Genomic DNA, 23,147 nt, shown 5'->3' with positions numbered 1-23,147 from the left:
AATAGGAAGCTTGGTTTTTACAAGATTATATTAGGAAGCTTGATCCTAGCGTGGTTCTAAGGATGTGCTCCACCCTCTTTTGAGATGTGAAGGCATCCTAGACATGGGGTATGTCTTCCCTGCAGCTGTAATGTCTCAGTTCTGAGGACTGTCAATGTTCACTGAGTAGGATCATCAACTGATACTTCTCTACCAGAGAGGAGGTATTTTACCTTCTATCTGCCATATTTGATTACCACCCCCCCAATCACACCTGGGCCAAAGTATTCAATAATATTATTTATCAAAATAAATTTATTAGACGTATTCAAAGACCACTTCGAAGTCTAGCTGCCATCAGGACAGGTTTTGGCACTCATGATGGACGTTGTTTTCTACACAACAGCACTCATTCTATTACACACAACACTTGACAATTCCAACACAGACTGTTTCAGTCTTAGAGTTACATGACATAACAGTACTGATGATCTGTAGGCATAAGAACTTCAATACCTTTGCACATAGTAAACACGTTACTTAGTACTAAAAAACCCCCAAACTACACCACTATGTGGTAACACGGACTGATTCACGGAAAGATGTACAGCCAGCTAGCTAAGGCCACATGATCCCAGACCTATTGATTTTAAATGCTTTTGGACCAATAGCGTCACATTGTTAACTTTCAGTCTCACGTTCCTGCATTTCCAGTGTGAGACACGCCACGTTTCGCCTGCTCTCCCTGTGTTCCATCACACTTGTGGAAGCTACCGGCTTCCTGCTTCACTGTCAATAGTTCTGAGTGATGTGTGCTGAACACCCAGGCTGAATTCAAGGTCAGTCTTTACGGCAGGTCACGTCCTTTCCCCTTAGGAAAAAAAAAAATGAAATGTCCTTTGCCCGTGGGCTTCCTTTCTCATCTCATGTAGCATGGGGCTCTGTGGTTGGCTGAGGCTGTTTACACAAGTCCTGGTAGAATTCCGACTCCAAGAAACGAGGGTAAGAGTTGTTCTCCATCAAGCTGTATACCCTTTTCTGGGCAGTTGTAAAGCAGCCACTTGTAGCCTCTTGTATGTTTTGGGCGATCAGAGTTTTGGTTTGAAAGTCTATGTTTATCTGAAATAAAACAAGAAAAAGTGGTTTATTCCATATTCAGAGATAGAGACTGAAAACCTACTGAATATCTGCAAACAACAGAACAGGAAGTATGTGATTAGCTTCAGCAGCCACGTCACTCATGAAGTGTAATTCACCTCATTGAAAGCTAGAATTAGGCAAAAAACATTTACCCCCGCCTCTTTTTAGTTTGAGGTCTCTTTAATTCTTTGGTTTCACTTTGGTGCTAAGAATGTTCCAAATATGCTGAAATGAGGAACTTTTTTTTCCCTTCTTACCTCTTTCGGAGCTTCTTTTTCTATGAAGTCAGTATATATTTTCCGTGCTTTCGAGGACAGCTTTTGGGGTGACTTGGTTTTTTTGAAATCTTCACACGCCAGCCAGAATTCAATATTTTCTTCACAGAACTCAGATTTTAAAAAAGCTCTGAATGCAGCAAGACCATCTAGGGGGGAGAGGGGAGAAAAACAAGCATGCAGAATGTGAACTGAGTGACCAAATAATCCCACACGTTTTTCCTAGAGCTCCTCCTCTACTGTATTTTCTGATTTCTAGGTAGCAATTTTCTAGATTTCCCTCAAACCTGTAATCCTCAGAACTTAGTTCTTTAAAGACTAAGATGCCAGTCAGCAAAATCCTTAAGTTGGCACACTGCTACAAAAATATACTTAGCTTTGCTATAGATGGAAATCCTTATAGGGGAGCCCTAAGATCTCCAGGAACTAAGCCTCTTGAAAACACTGTATGCAGAGGAAAAGCTGACTCAATCTTAACAAAGAGCAATTACCACTGCAATTTTTTAGGCTAATATTCCCCCCTGGAGTGAATAAGCCATGCATTTCCGTGGTCAATCACTGGGAATTTAAAGAAAAATAAGCCTCATGTCATAGGGATCTTAAGTCCAATTCCCCTGGGGCAAGCTGCTCTTGCTATGCAGACGCAAGCTTTCTAGACTCCTGTGATACTGGAAATGGATCAAATTCAAGAGGTTAACTTACATTTACTGGCTAGCAGCTCATCAAATGCTTCTGACCACAGCTGTGCTTCCTCAGGAGAAGGCCTGCAAGAGAGGTTCTGCACATTAGCTCACGCATCTCAGCTTCCCTCTTCAGCTCGGCAACTAGTTGTGCATATTGGCAAGTACAGGATTTTTAACTTACTTGATAAAGGTTTGCTGTTTGCTTTTCTTGCCAGTTTTGGGCTTCCCAGGAGAGGAGGAATTTTGCAAGAAGTAGCTCAAACGGGTCTTCCAATCTTTTAATCTTTTAAAAAAAAAAAGATTCACTATGTGGCAACACTTGACATTGCCATTGCAGCTGAAGGCATTTTTACCAAATAAAGTCACCCCCAGTAGGTACAAAACCAAGTAAGACAAAACAACTTACTCCTTTAACGTTTAAACCCAGCACCTAGGTACTGAACACAATTAGTTTCACCCATTCATCTGAACATAATTACTAGTTTTCTAACTAAGGGTAGGACTACATAAAATTAAAATGACAGGGTATTTTAATGAATTTAGTTTGCATGACTGGGCAGATGCTATTTCTGGCCCACAAAAGGCAGCAGTTTTTCTGCAACGTTAATTACAATTCTGAGACATGCACACTTGAAGAAACCGAGGTGGAACTGCCCTGAGCCAGCCGGTGCTCATTTCCCCTTTACCCTTAGAGCAGGAGGCTCTGGACCACCCTAGAAGCTGTGTATAATGGGTGTGCATTAGTGAGAGAGAGAATTCCCCCCTCCCCCAACTACAACACTCGTTTTAAGCAGATGATGCAGAATAATTTGTTCCACAGTCCTGAGTGGGTGAGATCTGCTGTTTAATTAAAAAAATAGATTTAAGAAGAATATATTTAGAATCAGCAGCACTATCTCCATCCCAGCAGGTGTGTAAGCTAATCAGAATTTACAAGGCAATGGACTAATGCTGGGGACACGCTTCGGGCGCAGGATTCTCTGGTGTCATTTTAAACGCAAGGAGACAAAAAGACAACCCGCGATTCTTTAGTGCATTTACCATCGCCTCTGCATCAAGAATTGTCTGCAGTTCGAAACTCTACCTAAGAGTCCTCTCAGTAACAGAATTACCTACCACACAGCTTAACCCTACTTAACAAATTAACCTTTTTCGCATTGTTTTTTCCTGCAGAGGCGCCGGCTACACAGTTCCAATGTCGAAGCCGAGCGCGAATGTACCGCGTCTGCAGCCACCCGGGACACGGAGGTCGGCAGAGGCGGCGAGGGAGAAAAGAGAGCAGTACTCACAGGGTCCGCTTCATTTTTTCCCGCTTTTCCTCGCCCTTGGGGCTGGTGCCTGCGCTCTTGTCCATGGATCCGCAGTCGTGCTGGACAGCCAGGAACATTGCACTTTGCATTATCGTCTTCCCGTTGGGGTTGCAATGCCTCCCGGCCGGCCGCTCGCCGCTGCATTTATAAGAGGCGGAGGCGCGGGGGCGGAGCCCCACGACGCCGGTCCCGCCTCCAGCGGGCGCCGATTGGCCGGCTATGGCCGGGCACGGGGGCGGGGTCAGCGCCGCTCCGTACAGTCACGGGCGCCGCCGAAGGGTCCGGAACGGGGTGCGCCGCTGACGTGAGCAGTCCCGGAGTCGTGCGCACTCCGGCCGAGCGCGGAGACTGGCTGGGGCCGGTGTGGGAGCAGACACAAATTTTCCCTGGAGCGGTCGCCGGCGGTCTTGGCCGAGTTGTGGTGGCCAGGCGGGGTCGCGAGTGGAGGCAGGGAGCCAGGTTGGCGGCAGGCCCGGCAGGGGCGCTCGCCCTTCCCCGTCCCCTCCCCCGCCCCTCCCTTCCCCCACGCTCACGTGCTCCTGGTTTCAAAGGTGTGACGATTCCTGGGCTCGCAGGGAGAGGTTGTTTCCTAGGAACCTGAGTTCAGTCACCTTATCTTAAATGAGGATGTGTGTCCCCATTTTGGAGCGCATGCCCTCTCCTCATAGCTCCTTTTTGGTCTGTATCCTAAGGCAGCGCTTTGGTCTCACCTGTTCCTCTGTGAGACTGTTAATTTGGGGGAAGGAAACGGTGAACGGGAGGAACGGTGAAGTCCAGGGGCTGCTACTCCGCAGCTTACCTGAGCATCTTGGAGCACTTCGGGGAATGAACGTTAGTCAGGGAAGGGGCAGGAGAAAGTGCTCTAACTGGTTGTGCAGATTTGTTCGCCAGCAGACACGTGGCTGGGTCTGTTCCTGGGGGTGCAGACATAGTCCTCAGGAGTCCTTGGCTGCCTCTCCTTCCAGAAGAGGAAGAGAAATCACAGATCTTCTTGTGATGAGATAGAGGGAAACACCAAGATCTCGCAGCTGGCATGCACCAGCATCACTTAGTGTAAGAGTGCAGGGATGCAGGATTTCCTCATGATTCATTCTTAGTTGGCTTAGAATTTACCAGAACACATAATTGGCAAAAAAAAAAAAAAAAAAAGGTGGTGGGGGGAGGGAAGGGGGAAGTTAACAGTTTGTTGGAATGAGCTTAATTTGTTAATTCTTCAAAAATCATCTTGTTACAGCACAATTTTAATGGTTTGGTTGATAAGGACAAGAAGATAACCTCAACTCCAAAACGATTTGCTGTCAGGTAGCATTATTAGAACCGTGGAGTGGACTTTTCAGGGGGATTCCCTGTGAAGCATCTGAGTGACAGTAAGATTAACAGCAAGGTATTAGGCTGCGAATATTCTCTCGGCTTTGCGTTAGAACTGTTAAAAGAAAATTGAAACTAGTTTACCATATTCTGATGATGAGCTGCAGGTAGTTGGAGCTCTAAGTTTGATTTGGAGAGGAAAACCTGCAACTGTTAGTAAGAAGAACAGACATATACTCAATTATGGAAAGGAAAATCATTTAGATTTCAGTAGTAAGGACTTGGAAGCATTTTGTGAAATGTAAGAATGTAATTTTTGTCAAGCATTTGCTCTTCTTCATCTTGCAAAGAACTTTGCGCGGTATTTCCTACATCTATTTTCACTTTCTGTTGATTCAGTGCTCATTTGTTAAATATGTGTAATATGCAGACACTTGCTTTTTCTTGCTAATATAAACCCCAATATATTTTTCACTTAGAAGCTTGGATGGTAGAATTCACTCATAGTGGAAAAGACAGGAGTTCTGACAAAGAGGCAGTGAGGAGAGCGAACTGTCAGGATCTCTAGTTAGACTCGCACCTTAACCAGTAAATGCTAAGTTACTACTGGGACACTTCCATCCCACCTTCTTGAGCACCAGTTTCTCATCTGTATTAAAGAGTAATGTGTCTTTCTTGCCAACCTCATTGAATATTATGTGAATCTTTTGTGAAAGGCCCTTGTAAATTCTAAAGTACTGTAGGGAAGTTTGTTGTTTTTCTTAATTTGCATGTGTGTGAAAAAAGAAATACCTGGAAGCATAGTTATTCAAGCTAGAAAAATCATTAAAGGATTCACTTAGGTGGATTATACATGTGTTAAGTACTATTAAAATGTCAGGATAGCGTCACATAGATTTGTAGAGTATCAGGCTCGTAATAGATACTTGATAAATGTTCTCTGGATAATAAATAAGAAAATAAGCAAACTTTCATATTTAAACTTTTCAGAGATCAACGAGCCAGAGAAGTTTAATCATCTCAATACATTCACGAAAGTGTATGTGTATCCACGTCAGTATCTGGTTTAAGTATATAGACTATTCTAGACATTATTTTGTAAGTGTGTAACATAATTATTTGCCTTTTTCACAAACCATTTCAGATTGACAGACAGCTGATGTTAAGACAGGCAGACCATATATTTAAAGAGAAAGCTAGTGTTGATGACTTCCTTTTGTTTTTTAGTTGCAGCTGGCTTTTAGGTAAATGGGATTGCTCAATATTAAGATGACACGTATTTTCCATTCTGTGGTGGAGGAAGAAGCAATGCAATAGGTTGTAACTACTGCACAGGAAAACCACGGCTTGAGAGTGATGTGGGAAAGGACGCATAACATTTTCCCTGCTGGGTCTGTCTCGCCCCCTACTGGAGAGCATGTTAGTGGTGCAAGTTTGCAGGCTGGTTCTTGAACTTTTTGCACTTAAAAAAAATTTAAGTTACAAAAGAAGGCAAACAAACAAAAAATCAGTTTCGAGGAATACCGTGGGGAGACTATGAAAAGCTCAAGTCGCTGCTGCCCAACTTCTCTCTCCCTCTCCCGCTATGTGCTGTGATTAATAAAAAACAATTATGATTAGCTAGAAATATTTATACACAACAACTTTCATACTTGTGCTTTAGAAATTTAGGAAACAAGATACGTGCTTTAAAAAAAAACCACAAAAGGATCATTGTGTGTGTTACTCTATGCTTTACTTTTTTTGGTCAGTAAGATATCTAAATTTGCAAAAGCTGTAAACCTACTGCTTACCTCGTGAAAGCTTCAATCGGGGGAAGTTAAACAAAAGGAAAAACAGATTTAGGGAATTAAGTGCCATGTGGCAAAGGGTGATGAGGAACTGGGAAAAATGAAAGCTTTCAGCATCCTTGTGGTTGACCGTATTTGAGGAAGTGTGACACCTGTCTTGTTTTGCCTGTCTGTCTTTCTTTCTTGTCTTTTTTTTTCCCCCTTTGGTCTCATTCTCATTTAACTTTAATTGGTGGAATATTACTTTAACAGAAGGAACACATGACCCCACAGGATATTGTACGCCACTCTTCACCCCTAATATAATCTGAGACTTTAAAATCTTAATTACCGTCTTTCTTAGAATGCAATTTGCATACCCAGAAGCTGGTAAGAGAGAAAGTTAGTATTTTATTCAGGAATGAATCAGAGTTTCAGCCAAGTACTTGACATGTGTTATAGAGGAGTTAATAATTTTACTAGTCCTTGTGTTGGTAATTCCAGTAAGAGCACTTCCATGGTTCTGCCTTAAGTTCACCCATAGTAAGATGTATGTCGTACTTCAAATGCAGGCAGTACCTACTTGAATTTAACAAGTCCCCCCTTACTAAATAAAGCATGTGGATTCTCTTTGGAAACCGACAACAGAAGCATCACAAATTATATTTTCTCCCTGAACTAATGTGCAGTGCAGTATCTCTAGTAGGTTTCTGTAGTTGAAGAACAGTTAGTGTGAAGTCTGGGTTTGGGGCATCGTTCCCCCCATGTGCCTGTTGCTGTCTCCTGGGACAGTGGACTTCCTGGGATCGCAGGGGAGGGACGGCAATTAGAAACACTTCCTTAAGAAATGAGTTGCATAGATGGCATATTGTAAGCTGCAGAGGTAAAACTAGGAATTTCTTTCCTGACTTTTGTTCTCCTGGTTTTTTAATTTTTGTGCACAGAATTTTGTCAAATTATTAAAAAGACAAGTGTCTTATTGACCTTTTTTTTTTTTTTTGAAATCTTAGGATATGGGCTTCATAATATACACGATTTCAAAGGTCTGCATGTTATCAGTTGCAGAGAACCCAACTTTCAAAAAAATTTTTTTTCTTCAAGTGTGAAGAAAGCCGCCTTTTCATCTAGTAAATAAGGATTCTGTTTGCACTGGTATTTCCAACTTACTTACTTTCCCTAGGTAGAGAGTATTAACCCATATTAGAAATTGGTTTTCAAAGATCTTTGATCCATGGACTACTTCACAAGAACCTAAAACTTTGTGGATTTTTGCTCCCAAACACATTTAAAAAAAAAAAAATAAAAGAAACCCCCAAGTTGTAACCGAATTAATTGGAAGAACAGTGCTTTCCAGGAGATACCAGTGGGCCCTGATACAGCTGCCGTGAAATAGACACTCAGGTAAATGCTGAGCTGACGTTCTCAGCTTCAGAAGACAAAATAATTTTGCCTTTCTTTTCATAAGTTATCCTTAGGAGAGCAGGATCATTGGAGGGTTTGTCCATAATTGGGATACTTGCCTTTAGTTCCCAGTTGCTGGCATTGTTTTAGTTATGACCCTAGGCAGATGGCTTCGCCTTTTTGTGCCTAGACTTCATATCTTTTGGGGAGAAGTAATTAAAGCAGGCTTCCTCTGCAAGGAAATGAAGACATTGCCGGGAATGCCCCGCATGTCTGGGCGATGACAGTGCACGGTGTGCAGGTCTGGCACTCGCAGCACTTTGCAGCAGGACTGGTTTCTTCCACGCGACTCTCTGCCAGTTTAGTTGCTGCTTTCCTAGCACCCGCTATTTGCTGCTGCTCCAAGGGTGGCAGGTCTCCCATTCAGGTGGGAGAGTTAGCTGAGAAGAAGGCCCTGAGTGTCTAACAGTTCAAGGACAAGCTCTGTCTTGCTTCAGTGGAGGACGAGCTGCGTTAAGTTTGGGGGTGGTCTATTGGGGGGCTCCTTGGTCTGTGGTCCTGACCGTGGGAGGGTGCGTCTGCTCCATGCCAGGCACTGGACCTTGGATCCCGCGCCTTCACTGCCTGATCCTGCTGCTTTCCTGGGAGTTTGTTCATCCATTGGGTTCCCTGTTGGTCCCCTTAGCCTCTTCCAGATGCCCCATTGGGAATATCACAGATGTAAGGTTACTTTTGGAAATGTTTTAGGTTCTTCCTCAAAAAAGTTTTGGAAATGTCCAGCTCTTCACTTGCTAATCTTTTCATCTATTTTGGAAGAATTCTCCACTGTCTTCACTGGGCAAATTCATTTCTCTTTCTCAGCGCAGCGCAGGAGGATGTAAAGCTGCTGCTTCTGCCTCTTCCTTTCTAACTGCATCCCGCCACCCACACCCCCCTCCTGATTGTAGTCAACCTTTCTTATTTGGAGACTTACAGTGCTTTAATTATTTTATCTTCTTCAGTTACTTCAGTTTATATTTAGTTTCATATATTCAAGAGGTTTTAAATAGGCTTAAAATAAACGCAGCTAAGGTGGGCATAGTCACCTGGCCTAGCCAAGCCTGGATCAGCCATATTGAAGCCAGCAGCATGAAGCAGTTTCTTAACTCTTGAATTCGTCTGACTGGAAGTCTCCATTTTCTGATCTGTGTCTTACACCCAGTTTCAAGGCTCCACCGTCCATGTTGTCTTCATCATGGTCAGTCTCATCTTTAGCAATGATCTGACTTTCTTAATCATTTAGAACTTACTCTATATGCAGTAGAGTTAAAAAATTTTTTTTCAGAAGAGTAAGTTTGCTCACTCTTTCTAACCATTATTTAGTTTCCTGTGAAAGTAGTTTTATACTTCCCCGAAGATGGAGATTTTCACCTGAAGCATCTTTTTAGTGCTGTCTGAAGTTGTTCTTCACTTTTCTGATGTAGTTCACTGGTGTACTTTAAAGGCTGTTTTGCTTGTAGTTACTTAAAATTGGATGTGTTTTGATGCATTTTTAAAGACTGAATACTTCGTGTATTATCAACTTGTTCTGAATGTTTAGATTTCTCTTTGCTAAGTCCTTGAGTAAAAATCTGTGTTTTAAGCCCAGGCAGAGAGTTGGAGTTTTCCAGCTCTTTGTTAACGCCCTCCAGTTTTTCTATTGCTGATCGTTTGTTCTTGAGTCTGGCTTCCATGAAAGTTGGTCCAGAGCCTTCAAATTCTTTTTAAGTTGGGTTGAACTTGCCAAAATTTTGGAGGGCAGAAACTTTAGTGACTAGTTCTCTGTCTTTATTTCTATAATGTAGGCTTTTAATTATGAAAAATCTATGACTACACATAACACCATCTCTGGTCTGTGGGGATCTGGGTCTGGTTTAATGGTGTCTGGCGGGGCTGCCACTGGCTGACACTGTGTCTGCAGAACCAGGGCAACACAGAGCATCATGGCCATGAGCAGGCCCTGTGAGATCCCCTTGGCTGTTCTGAGCCAGTCTAGGTTGCCAGCCCTCGGATATCTTCACCGGCTGTAGAGAACACTGGTGAGCATCTGCCTGGAACCAATCCCGTGTCTGGTAACGAGGGCAGACCTCAACGCAGATGCAGGAGAGGGGACAGATGCACTAAATTCTTGGTTAATGTTCCTTTTTCTCTTGACTGACTTTTCATCCTGTGGCTCTTTGAGGTCTTATTTTTTCTACTCTCAGAATCCCTCTGTGTCTGCGTGGCCTTGAATATATGTGGGAGGAGGCTGGGGAGAGATAATGGAGGACCCTTCCAAGGCTTCAGCTTACTTGTCCAATTTCACCTTTGAAAAACAAGAAAGAAAGAAGTGGCATTTTAAAAAGTTTTCACATCTCAAGAATCTACAGTCCGACTATGAGCAAGGAAATCGTGATTTTTTTCAGGCTCTACTTACATGTAGTGAAACGTTGATTGATACAGAGGCCCCTCAGTTGCTTCCTTTCAGAACCGTCGTTTTGGGAGGTGTTAGACGTTGGATGCAGAGGTCCTCACAGAGGCCCCTAGGCCATGGGGGACCGAAACTTTGTCGAGCAAAACAGCTCAGTCTTCTTGTCAGTCAGGCTGCAGGTTGGTTGGAAGTTCACTGGCTTTGGCTGGGCCGGGCACCTCTGCTGACCTGGCTGGGATTGGCTGGAGATTGGTCAGTCTGGGCCAGCTGAGTGTGGGTGGCTCTGCGGGTCTTGGATGGGTTTCTCATGTGGCTGGAGCTCAGCGGAGGGTCAGCTGATGTTGGCTCTGGCCCTTGTGTCTCTCATCTTTGTCTTGTAATCAGGCGATGGCACAGCACAGGACAACCACTGGAGAGAAGTCAGCTGATGTGCATTTCGAAAAGTTCACCCCAAGAGATGTCAACATCACATTTGGTGGCCTTTTGTCTTCTTGAAGTCATGATCCTGAGGGAGACTATAGGTTGTCTGGAATAGGAGTAGGAGTCGTAGTCACCCATTTCTCCTCTTTCTCTGGCTCGGTTCACAGGCCACTGTGCGGCTGGGACATGTGGATGACAGAGGTGAGCTCCTGCTGCAGGGGACAACAACCCCGAAGTGGCGGAACGAGCATTCCCAAAGCGCTGCGCTCTGCTGACCAGGTGAGGAGACCCTCTGCACAGCACGCCATCCAGAGGGGATAACGACAGTGTGGGTGTCAGGACGCTGAGTCAGGGACCAAATGCCGAGGGACTGCTGCACCCCAGGGGAGCCCTTCCTATTTGCAGGCCTCTGTTTCCCTCTCCGCAGAGCAGGAAATAGGTGAACAAAACTCAGATCCTGAATCTGGTGGAGCTCAAGCTGGTGTGAAAAATTCATCTTGGGCAGGATTGAAACCACTTTTTTCCGAGAATGCTACATTTTTTTTGGTGGTGGGGGGGTACCTATTGTAGAGTTTTCTTGAAAGAATAAATCAACATCAGTGTCAAAGTGCAGGGAGTGATGCTCTGAGTTATTCCTTGTGTTGTCTTTCCAAAAGGTGATAAGCCTCTAATTCCTGTTCGGAAATGTCTGGCTGCAGCTAAGAGCTGCAGAATTTCAGTCAGCTTGACATGTTGCTCTTTATCTTCTCTTTTCCACCTCTGGGAGGCCCTGGCCATCCTTCCCCCTGGGGGACATCCCGATCCCTTGGGCTGGTGGATGCCTGTAGCAAACCTGAGGGGCTTCTTGGAGGAAGCTGCCTCTGCTTTGTGAAGATACCAGCAGGATGGAACATCTCCCTTTCTTTTAAATATTACATAGTTAAGGTATCTTTTTGCCATAAACATAAACAGACCTTCTTAACAGACTGCTTTTTGATTTTAAAGAGTGCTTACAAACTTCGTGAAAAGGCGAAAGTGAGTCCGTGTGTGTTGGGGGAGGGTGGAGAAGAGGCAGGTGATGGCGGCGGGGAGGTGTTGGAAAGCTCAGCAGAGGTGTGAGTCAAGGTGGTCCGGAGAGCTTTCCCCGTGGGTCTCCCGGGTCTGGGCCGGGGGCTCTTTCTAGGGGTATCACATTTACTTTCTGTCTGGAAAGGGATTCTTCTCACAGCGTCCTCTGCAGCGTCTGCTCATTTGTCCCTTGGAGGCTGACATTCCTTACATGGCTTCTTTTTTCCCTCCGCACGTCCACACTCTGCATTCACTCCTGTGAAGTCAGCTGTGGTCTGTCTGCCAATGAATGTCACCACTGGTCTCTCTCTTCCCACACAGTTGTCCGTCTGCTTGGTTCACTTAGATGACTCATGGGCGGTTCGAATGAACTTGTTGAAAACAGCGTTTCCCATTTTTGCACCGAAACCTGTTTCTTGGCCTTTGTTCTCCATCTCAGTAAATGGTACCATCATCCACTCAGTTTCCTATGACGAATCTGTCCTGCTTATTAATTTTACTTCTTAAGTGTATCCTGAGACCATAAACTTCTCTGCATTCCCATTTCCACTTTCTTAATTTTCTCTTCATCCCTGTCATGGATCCAAGCAAGACATCACACCTTCTAAGTGATCCTCTCTCATGAATTATCTGTTTTCAGCCAGCATGATTTCACTAAAATACTTATCTGATCATTATTGCTTTTCTGATTAAAACCCCTAATGGCTTTCCATTACCGTTAAGATAAGTTCCACATTCCTTGAACTGACCTGCAAGATGATTTCTGGCCGCTGCAAGCCCTTCTGGCCTCATCTTCCGTTCGGCTGCCTTGCTCTCTGTGCTCTTGTCCTGCTGGATGTTTTTCAGTTCGTTCCACGTGCTGTGCTTCCTCCTTCCTTTAGCCATTTGCTCGTGCTGTTCCCTCTGTCTGGGCCTTTTCCCCTTCTTCCCACTTTTTATCCATCTTCTATATCGTTCATCTTTTTCCAGGTATTGTTTAAATGACTTTTCTCTCCGGCACGTCGCCAACACACTGTTCCTCACTCCACTAACACATCCTCCCAATATGATTACCTGGTTTCTTGTCACTGTTCCTCACTAGACAATTTCTTCTCCCCCATCTCCTCCTCCTCTGTTGTCTTCTTTTTCTTCTTAAAAATGATTGTATCCTGGAACATAGAGCATACTCAGTCAGTATTTGCTGAGGGAATGGAGTGAATGAAGGGGTGGCTACTTTTCCAGGGCCTCTGCCATCTGTTGTCAGTGTGACTTGTGTCAGAGGTTCATATGTCCTCATATCTATAATTAAATTTCTATTGTAACCTTGTAAAGTTTCCATATTAACACTGAATTTTGCAATGTTTGTAAGTAAGTTTTCTATTGTTTCTCTTGATACTTTTTCCATTTGCAATGTGTAAAATAATCTATTTGTTGGTGTTTAAAAAATCTGACTTTTACCTATTGTAAATAGGTAGAATAAACTTTGTTTATAAAACCACTTAACAGAGATCCATATTAGGAGGAAAATTGACAAGGTAGTGATATGCAAGCTATACACTTAAAACATTATGAACCAGGGAATAAGCTCACATTTCCTCTAATAAGGATGTTTTAAAAAAAAACCCATAGGATTAAAAAGTCACATGGTATTGTCATTTGTTCTCATTTCACTGTCTGTTACAATATATATTTGAATGAAGTCATGTGTATGTGTGTATATGTATTTATCTTAATTAGACAACTTAATAATAAATTAAATCTAATATAAAAGTAGCTTGTTTCTGAGGCTTTTTAGGAAGTTCCTTTTTGGACTGTTACCTAATAGGTTGCTTCTTTTTGTTTTTGTCAGGCAAGTAGACTGAGGCCTAACACATTGTAGATTTTGAAGGACGATGTTTCCTGATGGTTTTGAAGCTTTCATAATGATAGAAGACATAAGTTCCTTTATACTTTCACTGCTTTTAAGCTCTGAATTTCCTATATAAACACTATTATTTGGATTATAATGTTCAAATTTATTAAAACATTATAATATACAATATATAATATATCCAATGATCAGTTTAGGTAATTTTCTTTGGTTCAAGAAGAGGAAAAAGGAAAGCATGATTAAGAGTACAGTTGATTGGGTAGCATTTGAAAGAGTTAAAAAAAATTCTGGGCTTCTGCTTTAAGGTCTTGTCTTGAGCCTTCTTCCCCACAATCTGCTGAAAGAACTAAAAATGGAAAAAAATAAAAGAGAGCAAAAAGGAAACAGGAAAACCTCATAGGAGCGCTAAAGAGGAGGAGAAGGTACCACTGACATACGAGAAATGTGGAACTTGGGGAACATGTGAAACAGAACGAACCAGACTAAGCAAAACCAGTCAGACTTGAATAGCAGGTGAATTCGAGCCTCTTGAGAAGTAAGTGGTTGGTTTCCTCAGTGTAACCTGAAAAAGTTTCCTTCTAGAGCAGTAGAGGTTTAAACAGGGCTGTGCTGCAGGGTCACGGGTGAGGATGCTGCAGGGTCACGGGTGAGGATGCTGCAGGGTCACAGGTGAGGATGTGCTATAGGGTCACGGGTGAGGATGAAATTGCATTATTTTAGAAGCTGTACCAGTGACTCACATAACAAGTTTCCCCAGGTTTTGCTTTACACAGACAGTTTACTAAATAAAGTACTTGTAGGCCAAGGAGGGAATAAAAGTAAAAGTCAAAGGCTTTTTAGAAATTATTAAAAATAATATAATCATATATGAAAATCTATGGGAGGTGGCCAAAGTCATACACAGAAAATAATGTCTTAGTTTCTTTTTTTCTTTTTTAAATTGAAATATAGTTGATTTACATTATTATGTTAGTTTTAGGTCTACAACATAGTATTTTTATATGTTATACTCCATATAAATTTATTATAAAATATTGGCTATATTCCCTGTGTTGTACATTACATCCTTGTAACTTACTTTATACCTAGTAATTTGTGCCTCTCAATCCACTTGACCTGTCCCTCTGCCCACTGGTAACTACTGCCTTGTTCTCTGTATCTGTGAGTCTCTTTCTGTTTTGTTATATTCATTCATTTGTTTTATTTTTTAGATTCCACATATAACAGAAGAAAGAATGAAAATAAATTAACCCTGTCTGTCTTTGTCACCTAGTGGTCATGTGGAGTGCTGTGTTAAGAGGGAGTCTGAAGGTGAGTCTGTACTAACCGGAGCACTGCTGTTGGTGAGTAGTGACTTCATGGCTCCCTGACGCCCGCTTGCCCCAGTTCTGCATGAGCTCACCCGGGTGCTGCCGCAGCCTGTGCTTCCCTCTGCGGGGGCATTTTATCCGCTGGTAGACAGTGGGCACTTGAGGTCAGAATCTGTCCTCTCCATCCCTGCATCTGCAGAGACCAGCCCTGGGCTGGCACACAGTACAAGCTGATCACGCTCATTATGTGATTTAACTTCTCTGAGCTTAATTTTTTTTCCATTTGTAAAATGGGACTGCTAATACTACATGATAATAGAGTTTTCAAGAATCTTCCATAGGAAAAGTCTGGCCTTACCCCCTTTAATAAAAATGGCAGTCGATTTTGTATATTAAACACCGATTATGTGCTCCAAACCCTGACCAGGCACTTTACATATATTATCATCATCTCTTATCCTTACACCTCCATCAGATAGCTACTGTTATCTCCATTTTATAGATGCTTGGAGACATCAAGAAACTGCCCCCAAATAAGTAGCAAGGAGGTCTGGCAGAGCCAGGATTTGAATTCCAAGTCTGTAGAATTGAAGTTTCTATGGGAAGTTCAGTTTGGGTTGTCATCATTAGGTCTGTCTCCTCCTGGATACCCTGCCTGTGTAGTTGTAATCTGTAAAAGGTTAACCTAGAAAGTTGAGCTGGTGAAATCAGGCCTTGAATACGTGGCTTGGCACATGGTAATTATATGCTCAATGTAATTGTTGAGTGAAATAATGAATTAGTTAATTAATAGAAAGCCCGTGAATGGCATTAATGATTTATGTTATACACCAAGAGACTGTTCGTATATGTGTGTTTCAAGAGTTTTTAAACACCCACAGCTTCAGTTCAGATGCCGTGCAGATATGCCTAAGAAGGTAAAACTGGAGTTTGATTTTCATTTAGTGAGTGAGAAAATGTGAAATAAAAGAATTGGTGAGTCATCTAATGATCTCATTAAAGAGGAAGATTTCTAGATTCTATTCCCAAAATAGAACTGTTATTTTTATATTTTCTTTTTGTGAATGTGAAATAAAATGCTTTGTAAATTGTGGAGTGCTGTATACACAACATATTAGCAAGAAACTGGGTTTTTTTGTTTTGTTTTGTTTTGTTCTGTTTTGCATGAAGCTTGGAGGAAGTATCTTCTGGGACCTGTTGAAACCAAAAGAGGGGAACAATTTAGAGATTCTGGTAAATCGGCAAAAGAAAAGGGCTCTTTCATTCAGTGAAAGCAATGTTTGTTTTGTCAGCATCTCCTAGAAGCAAGGCTGGTTGACTAACATGTAACAAAGAGATTTCACTGGTGTGTCTGGTTATTTCACTGTTGAGACCTCAGCGGTAACCCCAGGTGATAGCGGTGTATTGTCACCATGTGCACGCAGTCTGAACGGAGAGCCAGGGGACTCTGAGACAGGCCACAGTGCTCAGAATCCCAGGCAGCTCTGGGAGCCAAGGGTGACTCCACTTGTCTGTCATGCTTGTGACTCAGCCCCCTCTCTGTGCTTCCTTCTGGATTTCTTCCTGTTCCAGCATTGGTTACTTCTTTTGTCTCTCCTTGTTTCTGCCTTATGGCTTCTGCTTACTACTCTCTGTCTTTAAAAATACCAGTAAGCAGCATTTATTGAGGCTTACTGTGTACCAAGCAGAATTTCATTTTTATTGTCAGAACAGCCTTTTGAGGTAGGAATAGGGTGCCTTCCTTCTTTGATTATTCATGATTGTCATCTCCACGATAAGTGCACAGGAATGCAAAAGCCATCAAAACAGAAAAACTTCCACTAATGAACTGAAAAGCAATGCATTTTACACTCAATACCCTCTCCCCACTTAATAGTGGTAATTAACAGTCACTAAGATACAATGTAGGTGGAGGGCAAAGCCTAAGAGCAAAATTTGCAAAAGATGCAGAATGTCAAGAAATTGCTGTCAATAGGAAAATTATTGGTCAACGAGGGTCTGGGAGTGTGGCGAGTTAACAGAGAACAGGGAACCAACAGGTCTGGGTTAATTTTGTTACTTGGAAACTGGGTTTGCTGTTCTGCTGATATGAAATATACTTTGCTTACCTTTGGTATGTGCACTATTATATAATTGAATGTAGGCACTAACATAGGCCAGATTTTTATCCTTTTTGGGTCTGTCAGGCTTTCATGGAATAAGAATTAGGCTTCTGAAACATAATGCCCATGATTTTGACTGACACATGCTTATGGGGTTAGGGAAACGTGGATACTTGGAGTCCATAAACACTGAGGGTCATCTAAGATTTATAAATGATGGAGGCTGTGACAAATTATTAGACCCAGTTAGTGTCTTTAGCTTTCATTTTGAAGTCCTGATAGTTAGCATCCTACTTTTACATAGGATGTTACAACTTGAAATTGTTTTTCATGTGCATTATGTCATTTCATGTTTACAGACCCATGTGAAGCACAGAAGGGAAATAGCATTCCTTTGTGTTTTGAAGATGAGGATACTGAGGTTAGTGTGATGTTGTTAGTCAGTGACAGTCCAGCACTAGAACAATTTTCCTGAATCCCGGCTCAGTGCTTTTCCTTCTCCCCAAAATAAAAAGGGAGAAAAAGGAAGGAACACTATCATCTCTATTTTATGAAGGAAGGAATTATAGATAACAAACAACGTAGATGCACACGGGGAAATTCAGTTGGCAAATTAAATAGAATAATCGTGTGTCCACAATCTGGCAATTACTAAAATAACGAATAAAAGTGGAGTTATCCAGACTAATTACCCTTTGTACCCAGGGCAGCTTTTAAAATCTTACCTGATTTTCTCATCTTTTTCAGCAATATGTTTTGTTGCATTTTTTTTTCTTTTTGAAAATTTGTTAACCATGATACTACATGATTATAGATCACTACAGTTTTTGTACTTTTTGTGAAAGATAACATGTGGTCCTAAGCATTTACTAAACGAAATAAGTTAAAAACAAAATAAAACAAGACAGCTCCAGCCAGGAGAGACTTAGTCTTGTGGTGATTGATAACTGATCATATGCAAATTGTTTCTTTTGCACAAAATCAGTGGTATACTTGTAATTACAGCTTCGGTTCAAGGGGCTAGGGAAAGAACAATGAACAAAATTTTTGTGAGTCCTTACCTTTCTGATGGTTGCCCTTTATTATTCTTTATTTAAGTAATTAGGAAAGTGTAGCTTGTGCAGAAAAGGTTGGTTACTGGTGATAACTAAGTCAGCTCTGATTTTGTTGTAGGCAATTGTCTGAAGGGGAAAAGTCCTGAAGGTTGAACTGATGGTGTCATGTTACCCACTTCATATTTAAACCAAGTTTATAGACTGAAAAATGTAGCTTATGAGCCTCTTTTAGTAAGCTCCTGAAATAAACAAAGCTTTTTTTAGACATGTCCGTGATCTCAGTGCTTATCAGAGCGGCATTTTTGTGACTCTTGGCACATTCAACTTTTCTGATTTTCCTGACTGGTCATTTAAGGACAAATTAAGAAAAGACTCAGATAAAAAAACGTCTCTGAAGGCAGTTGTATCTAGTGCTAAGGTGAAATAAAAAGCTGTCAAAATACCATGTCTGACTTTAAAGCAGAAAAATATCTGTGACTTTCTGAGACCTGATCTCCAGGCAGGAGAGTAGACTGTCAGTCTGAGAGAGTTTCCTTGGGATTAAAGTTCCTGTTTTGTCAAGGAAAACACACGCAGGAAAACATTCCATTCCCCTGAATAGGACTAAACATGGCTCAAGTATACGAACATCTTATACACAGTTATTTTATAAAAATATTTATTAGGTTTTGGTCATATATTTGGTTTGTTTAACTTTATGTAGCTAAATCACCCCAACATACAGCTAAATAGAATTTCTGGCTAAGTGTTCAATTTTTTGTCACTTTTGCACATTATTATCTTATACTCTTAAGACCATCAAAATCTTTCATTTAACAAAATTTAATTTTGAAATCACTGAGAACGTTTATCTTTAAATTTGTATCGTGTTTTAAAATATTTTAGATAAAACGATATTTGCTGTATGAACAGTTTAGGCGTATGCTATAAAAGTTACAGTAGTTATTAATTAAGGTTTTTATGAAGTCAAAGAAAGAAAAATGAGACACAGTCATCTTGGGCAGGAAAAAATTTCCCTCTACCCTTCTAGGTTCTTCTGGCAGGTCTAAGAATTAAATTGACATGAGACAGATTTACAGGAGATAATCAAACAAAATTTTAACAACATGTATACAATGGGAGAGACCCAGAAAAACTGAGTAACTCCTCCCAAATGGCTGAAACCCTCACATTTAAATACCATCTTCAGCTAAAGGCAAGAGAGGTTATTGGGGATAGTGATTTGGGACTTCAAAGAGGAGGAAGTCAATGCAGATGGAGATGGAAAAGCAGATGTTTGGTAAACAGCGTTTGCTGGGCAAGGCAGATGCAGTGAGACCCAGAGAGGAATTTTAACAAACAGACTTTGCCAGGTCCCTTGCTGTCTCCAGGCCTCGCTCGCCCTGTAGGTATCTTTGCGGTAGCTCTCTTCCTGGGGTAGGTCCTCTATCCTCTCTCTGAAGTTTTTTTAGGCCGTTAGGGGGAAGGTCAGCGTTTCTTCCTGCGTCTTTTGGGCCTTCACTGTTTTCAGTTCATCATAATCCGCATGCCAAAGAGACATTTTGTGGTGGCAAGTTTTGCTCCTCTACATTCATGTGGGAGGTACTGTAGGGTTGGGGAAAATAACACAAGGTTTGCACCCTGCTTCTATTATTTATAACAATGGCAATGATTCAATTAGTCTGGGTCCCTGTTCTCTCAATTATAAAATCTTTATCTCAGGTAGTATTTGGCATATGTATTAATTTCTGCCTTTTTATGTATTTAATATACTCTATATTATTTTATACTTGTAAAATATGATTATATAAATTAATACGCTTTTTTTAAATTGTGAAAAGTCACAACATGTTGCTTATATATGTTTCGTAAGTTGGTTGTGTTTTTAGGATCAGTGAGTTAAGAATTCTGACTTTTCAAAATTCTTTAGTGTTTTTCATTCTTCCCAGTAACTTTGTAATAGAACAGGTAAGCCAGAAGCGAATGGCTTTTAAAGAAAACCAGATATAATCATATCACTCTTTGTTGGAGCGTCCCAGTCAGTTAGACAGCTGTGCACCGTGTAACCTGTGCTCTGCCTTCTTAAAGTGGAAGTCCCTTTGCTCACCTGTGCACCTTGTAATACGAAAATTATAAGAACTCTCTCTATATTGAGAAAGTTAGTTTTTTATTTATCATATGTTATTAATATTTGTTTGTTTTTTGCGTGTTTTTCTTTGTTTAAATCTTTTTCTCTTTTCTTTTCTATATGGCTGTTTTACTCTATAAGTAGTCATTATCTTCCTCCTGACAACCTTGGGCCTTTATGTCATACTCAGAAAGGCCTTTTCCACTCCAGGATGATAAAAATGTTTGTCCATATTTTGCCTGGTACATTTATGGTCTTATTTAAAAATAAAAAATCTTTAGCTCACTTGGAATTTATTTATAAATAAGGAACAAGGTAGTGTTACAGCTTCCTCTGCCACATGACCAACCAGTTACCCCCATGTCATTTGTTGAATAATCTCATTTTAGGAATCTTGGGATTTCAACATATGGAAATAGCAAAATAGAAACTTACTAAAGCTCCAGTGTGTCTTTTCACATGAATTCATTACACAGTATGTTAAATTCTGCAATACAAGTATGAACAAATTCTGTGGGAGTACAGAGGAAAAGACTCATTGACTCCTGGGGAAATCTTGGAAGCCTTTTGTGATGGTTTTAAAATATGTCTGAATTCTTTGATAGTCCTCGCTGCAAAGGTGGAGACTTTTCTTAAGCATTATCAGGACTTAGTGATTCACTTCCAATGACTAAAATGTGGCTGAATAGGTAAAAGACACCATAGTTTCCTCCTTGTACTCTTTCTCTCTCAGCTTTCTCATCTAGGCCAACTGCCATGTCATTAGAACACTTAAGTGGCCCTAGGAGAGGTCCCCATTGTGAAGAACTGAGGCATCCTTCCAACAGCCAACAAGGAACTTTTGCCAGTAGCCGCATGAGTGAACCATCTTGGAAGGGATTCACCAGCCCAGTCAAGGCTTCAGATCACTGCAGCCCTGGTCAGCACCCTCACTGCCTGAGAGTCCCTCTGTTGGAACCACCAGTTAAGCTCCATACGTGTTCCTGACCACAGAAACTATGAGCTAATGAAAATTTCTTGTTTTGAAAGTGGCTGTGTTTTAGAGGGAGTTACTACAGACCATCAGGGAGACAGAACACTTTGAAGATAAGGTATAATTTGAGTTGGTTCTTAAAGGACCAATAGGAAAATCTATTTTTATTTTTTTTGGCACAGAAGTTGGGGGGAAGGCATTCTAAACGTAGTAGATGGTATATGTGGAGTCAAAAAAAGTCCTGCTGTATCCAGGAATAATTTTCAAAAATCTAAATCATATAATGAGACCAGAGATTACTCTGTACAGTGGGGAGCGGCATGAATTGAGTTTAAAGCTTGTAAAAGGTCTCTTACAAAGCTCTGAAGTTTAGACTTTGTCTTTAAGGTCACGCAGAAGCAACAGAAGGTTTTAATTCAGCAGAACATGATGAGATTTGGATTGAAGAGCAGTATAGTCTGATAGGTAAATAGTCTGAAAATGATGCTCTCATGAGAGACATGATGAGTTGGATTTACTGCTCCAGTAGTACAGATAGAGGAAAAGCATAAGAATATTTCTGAAGTTAAATCAGTAAGATTTGAAGCCCAAGAGTCAAATTACGTAATTGAATCAAATAGAACTGGTGTTAATATTTCATGGCACACCATAGGTATGTATTGATTTATGTATTGATTTGTTTCAATGAAAGAGTAAAATTTTGTGAAGAAATTTTGGGAGGATAAAAGCCATTGTATTTAGACAGTACTATTACATTTTACATTTGCATCAAAACTCTGTGAAGTCATCAACTAGAGATTTTCAGCATGACCCTTCCGCTTCCATTCAGTATTGTGAGGCATCCTGTTCGCTACAATGTGAGAGTAAGTTGGAACATGTTGTTTTCTCCGAGGTAACAAGAGCCTGAAAGAAAGAGAACACTCAGGAAACATTTGGTTCAGTCTCCATCGGAACACTGTGACTGTTCCGTTGGATGTTTTGTTTGTATCTGTTCTCTCAGGAGTCCACCTTTGAAAAATCTTACAAAAAAAGAAAGACTTGTGTTTTTCTTCATTTCAGAAGTTCCATATGTGGGAAGGCACGAGGGTAGAGCAGGACCACTGAGACCCCCTCAGCCTATACCCCTGCTCCCCAGGCCCCCCAGGGCTAGAGACTAAGGGCTCAGCGGACACCCCAGAAGAGTGGGGTGGGGATGCGAGCTGATTTGAAAATCCTCCCTTGGTGACTTGAATGCACCTTCTCTCACCTCCCACTGTCTTACTCCCTGCTCCTTTCTGAAAAGGTGGTTGAGTACAACCCTCCTGTGCTGAAAAAGTGTGCAGTTAGATCCTAGGAATTTATGTTGTGAAAAGGCACTGAGCTGGAGACCTCTGAATATACGTGTCTCAGATTGTTGCTGGGCCTTAGTGCTGATGGAAGCAGGGTTTGCATTTCGCTAGGAGCCCGTCAGGCTGGTGGGCAGGCGCGTGTGTTTGGTTGTCCTGGGAGACCTACGTGAGCTGCACTGAGGCAGCGCAGAGCGGAAAGGCTTGGATTCCGAACATGCTGCTTTGTTCAGCTCAGTGAGCCATTTAGTAATTACCTTACCTGTGTGCGTTTGTGGGCTTACCCCAGTACTTTTAGGTGCTGGCTGGAGCTTTCCCCTGTTCCACGGGTGGTCATTGATGGCTCTGCCTTGTTTACTGTCCTTGGCAGTGAGTGCTGTTGCTTTTCGTATGCAAATCTAAGATATTCTTATCTCATCACTTTTTTTTTTTAATGCAAAGAAACTGATTTCTGGTCCTTCTGGTCTGTGTTGCCCTAAATGAGCAGATGACACTTATGCCTGTTCAGTATGGCTGACCGAGAAAACATAGATACAGTTCATTGGTTCTCTTATCTAGATGCACATTGTCAATGTCTCTTTTATGTCCATGAATTTAAACACTAGTCTGGGATGTGCAGTTATTTTTTATTTTATTTTATTAAGATTCATTCTTTTATACCATGCT

At 41.5% G+C, this 23,147-nt stretch overlaps 1 protein-coding gene and 1 long non-coding RNA gene across 2 annotated transcripts in view; one reads left to right on the top strand and one right to left on the bottom strand.

Annotated features, from left to right (window-relative positions):
* Positions 1-276: 276 nt before the first annotated feature.
* On the bottom strand, positions 277-3,504 carry RGS2 (regulator of G protein signaling 2). Its single transcript, XM_010989831.3, has 5 exons — positions 3,367-3,504; positions 2,259-2,360; positions 2,097-2,158; positions 1,377-1,543; positions 277-1,098 (listed from the first exon to the last, which is right to left on the bottom strand). The coding sequence occupies exons 1-5, from the start codon at positions 3,474-3,476 to the stop codon at positions 904-906; spliced, it is 636 nt and encodes a 211-aa protein (XP_010988133.1). The 5' UTR covers positions 3,477-3,504; the 3' UTR covers positions 277-903.
* Positions 3,505-3,681: 177 nt separating this feature from the next.
* The window catches only part of LOC105097306 (uncharacterized), a 329,784-nt gene continuing 310,318 nt past the window's right edge, over positions 3,682-23,147 (top strand). Inside the window, exons 1-4 of the long non-coding RNA XR_010377177.1 lie at positions 3,682-3,846; positions 10,881-10,992; positions 13,915-14,144; positions 14,821-14,920. This is a non-coding gene — a long non-coding RNA (uncharacterized LOC105097306). The remainder of the gene's footprint in view (positions 3,847-10,880; positions 10,993-13,914; positions 14,145-14,820; positions 14,921-23,147) is intronic.

The sequence above is a fragment of the Camelus dromedarius genome, chromosome 21 (assembly GCF_036321535.1).
Source record: "Camelus dromedarius isolate mCamDro1 chromosome 21, mCamDro1.pat, whole genome shotgun sequence".
Classification (NCBI taxonomy): domain Eukaryota; kingdom Metazoa; phylum Chordata; class Mammalia; order Artiodactyla; family Camelidae; genus Camelus; species Camelus dromedarius.
This window is presented reverse-complemented; position numbering and strand designations above follow the sequence as displayed.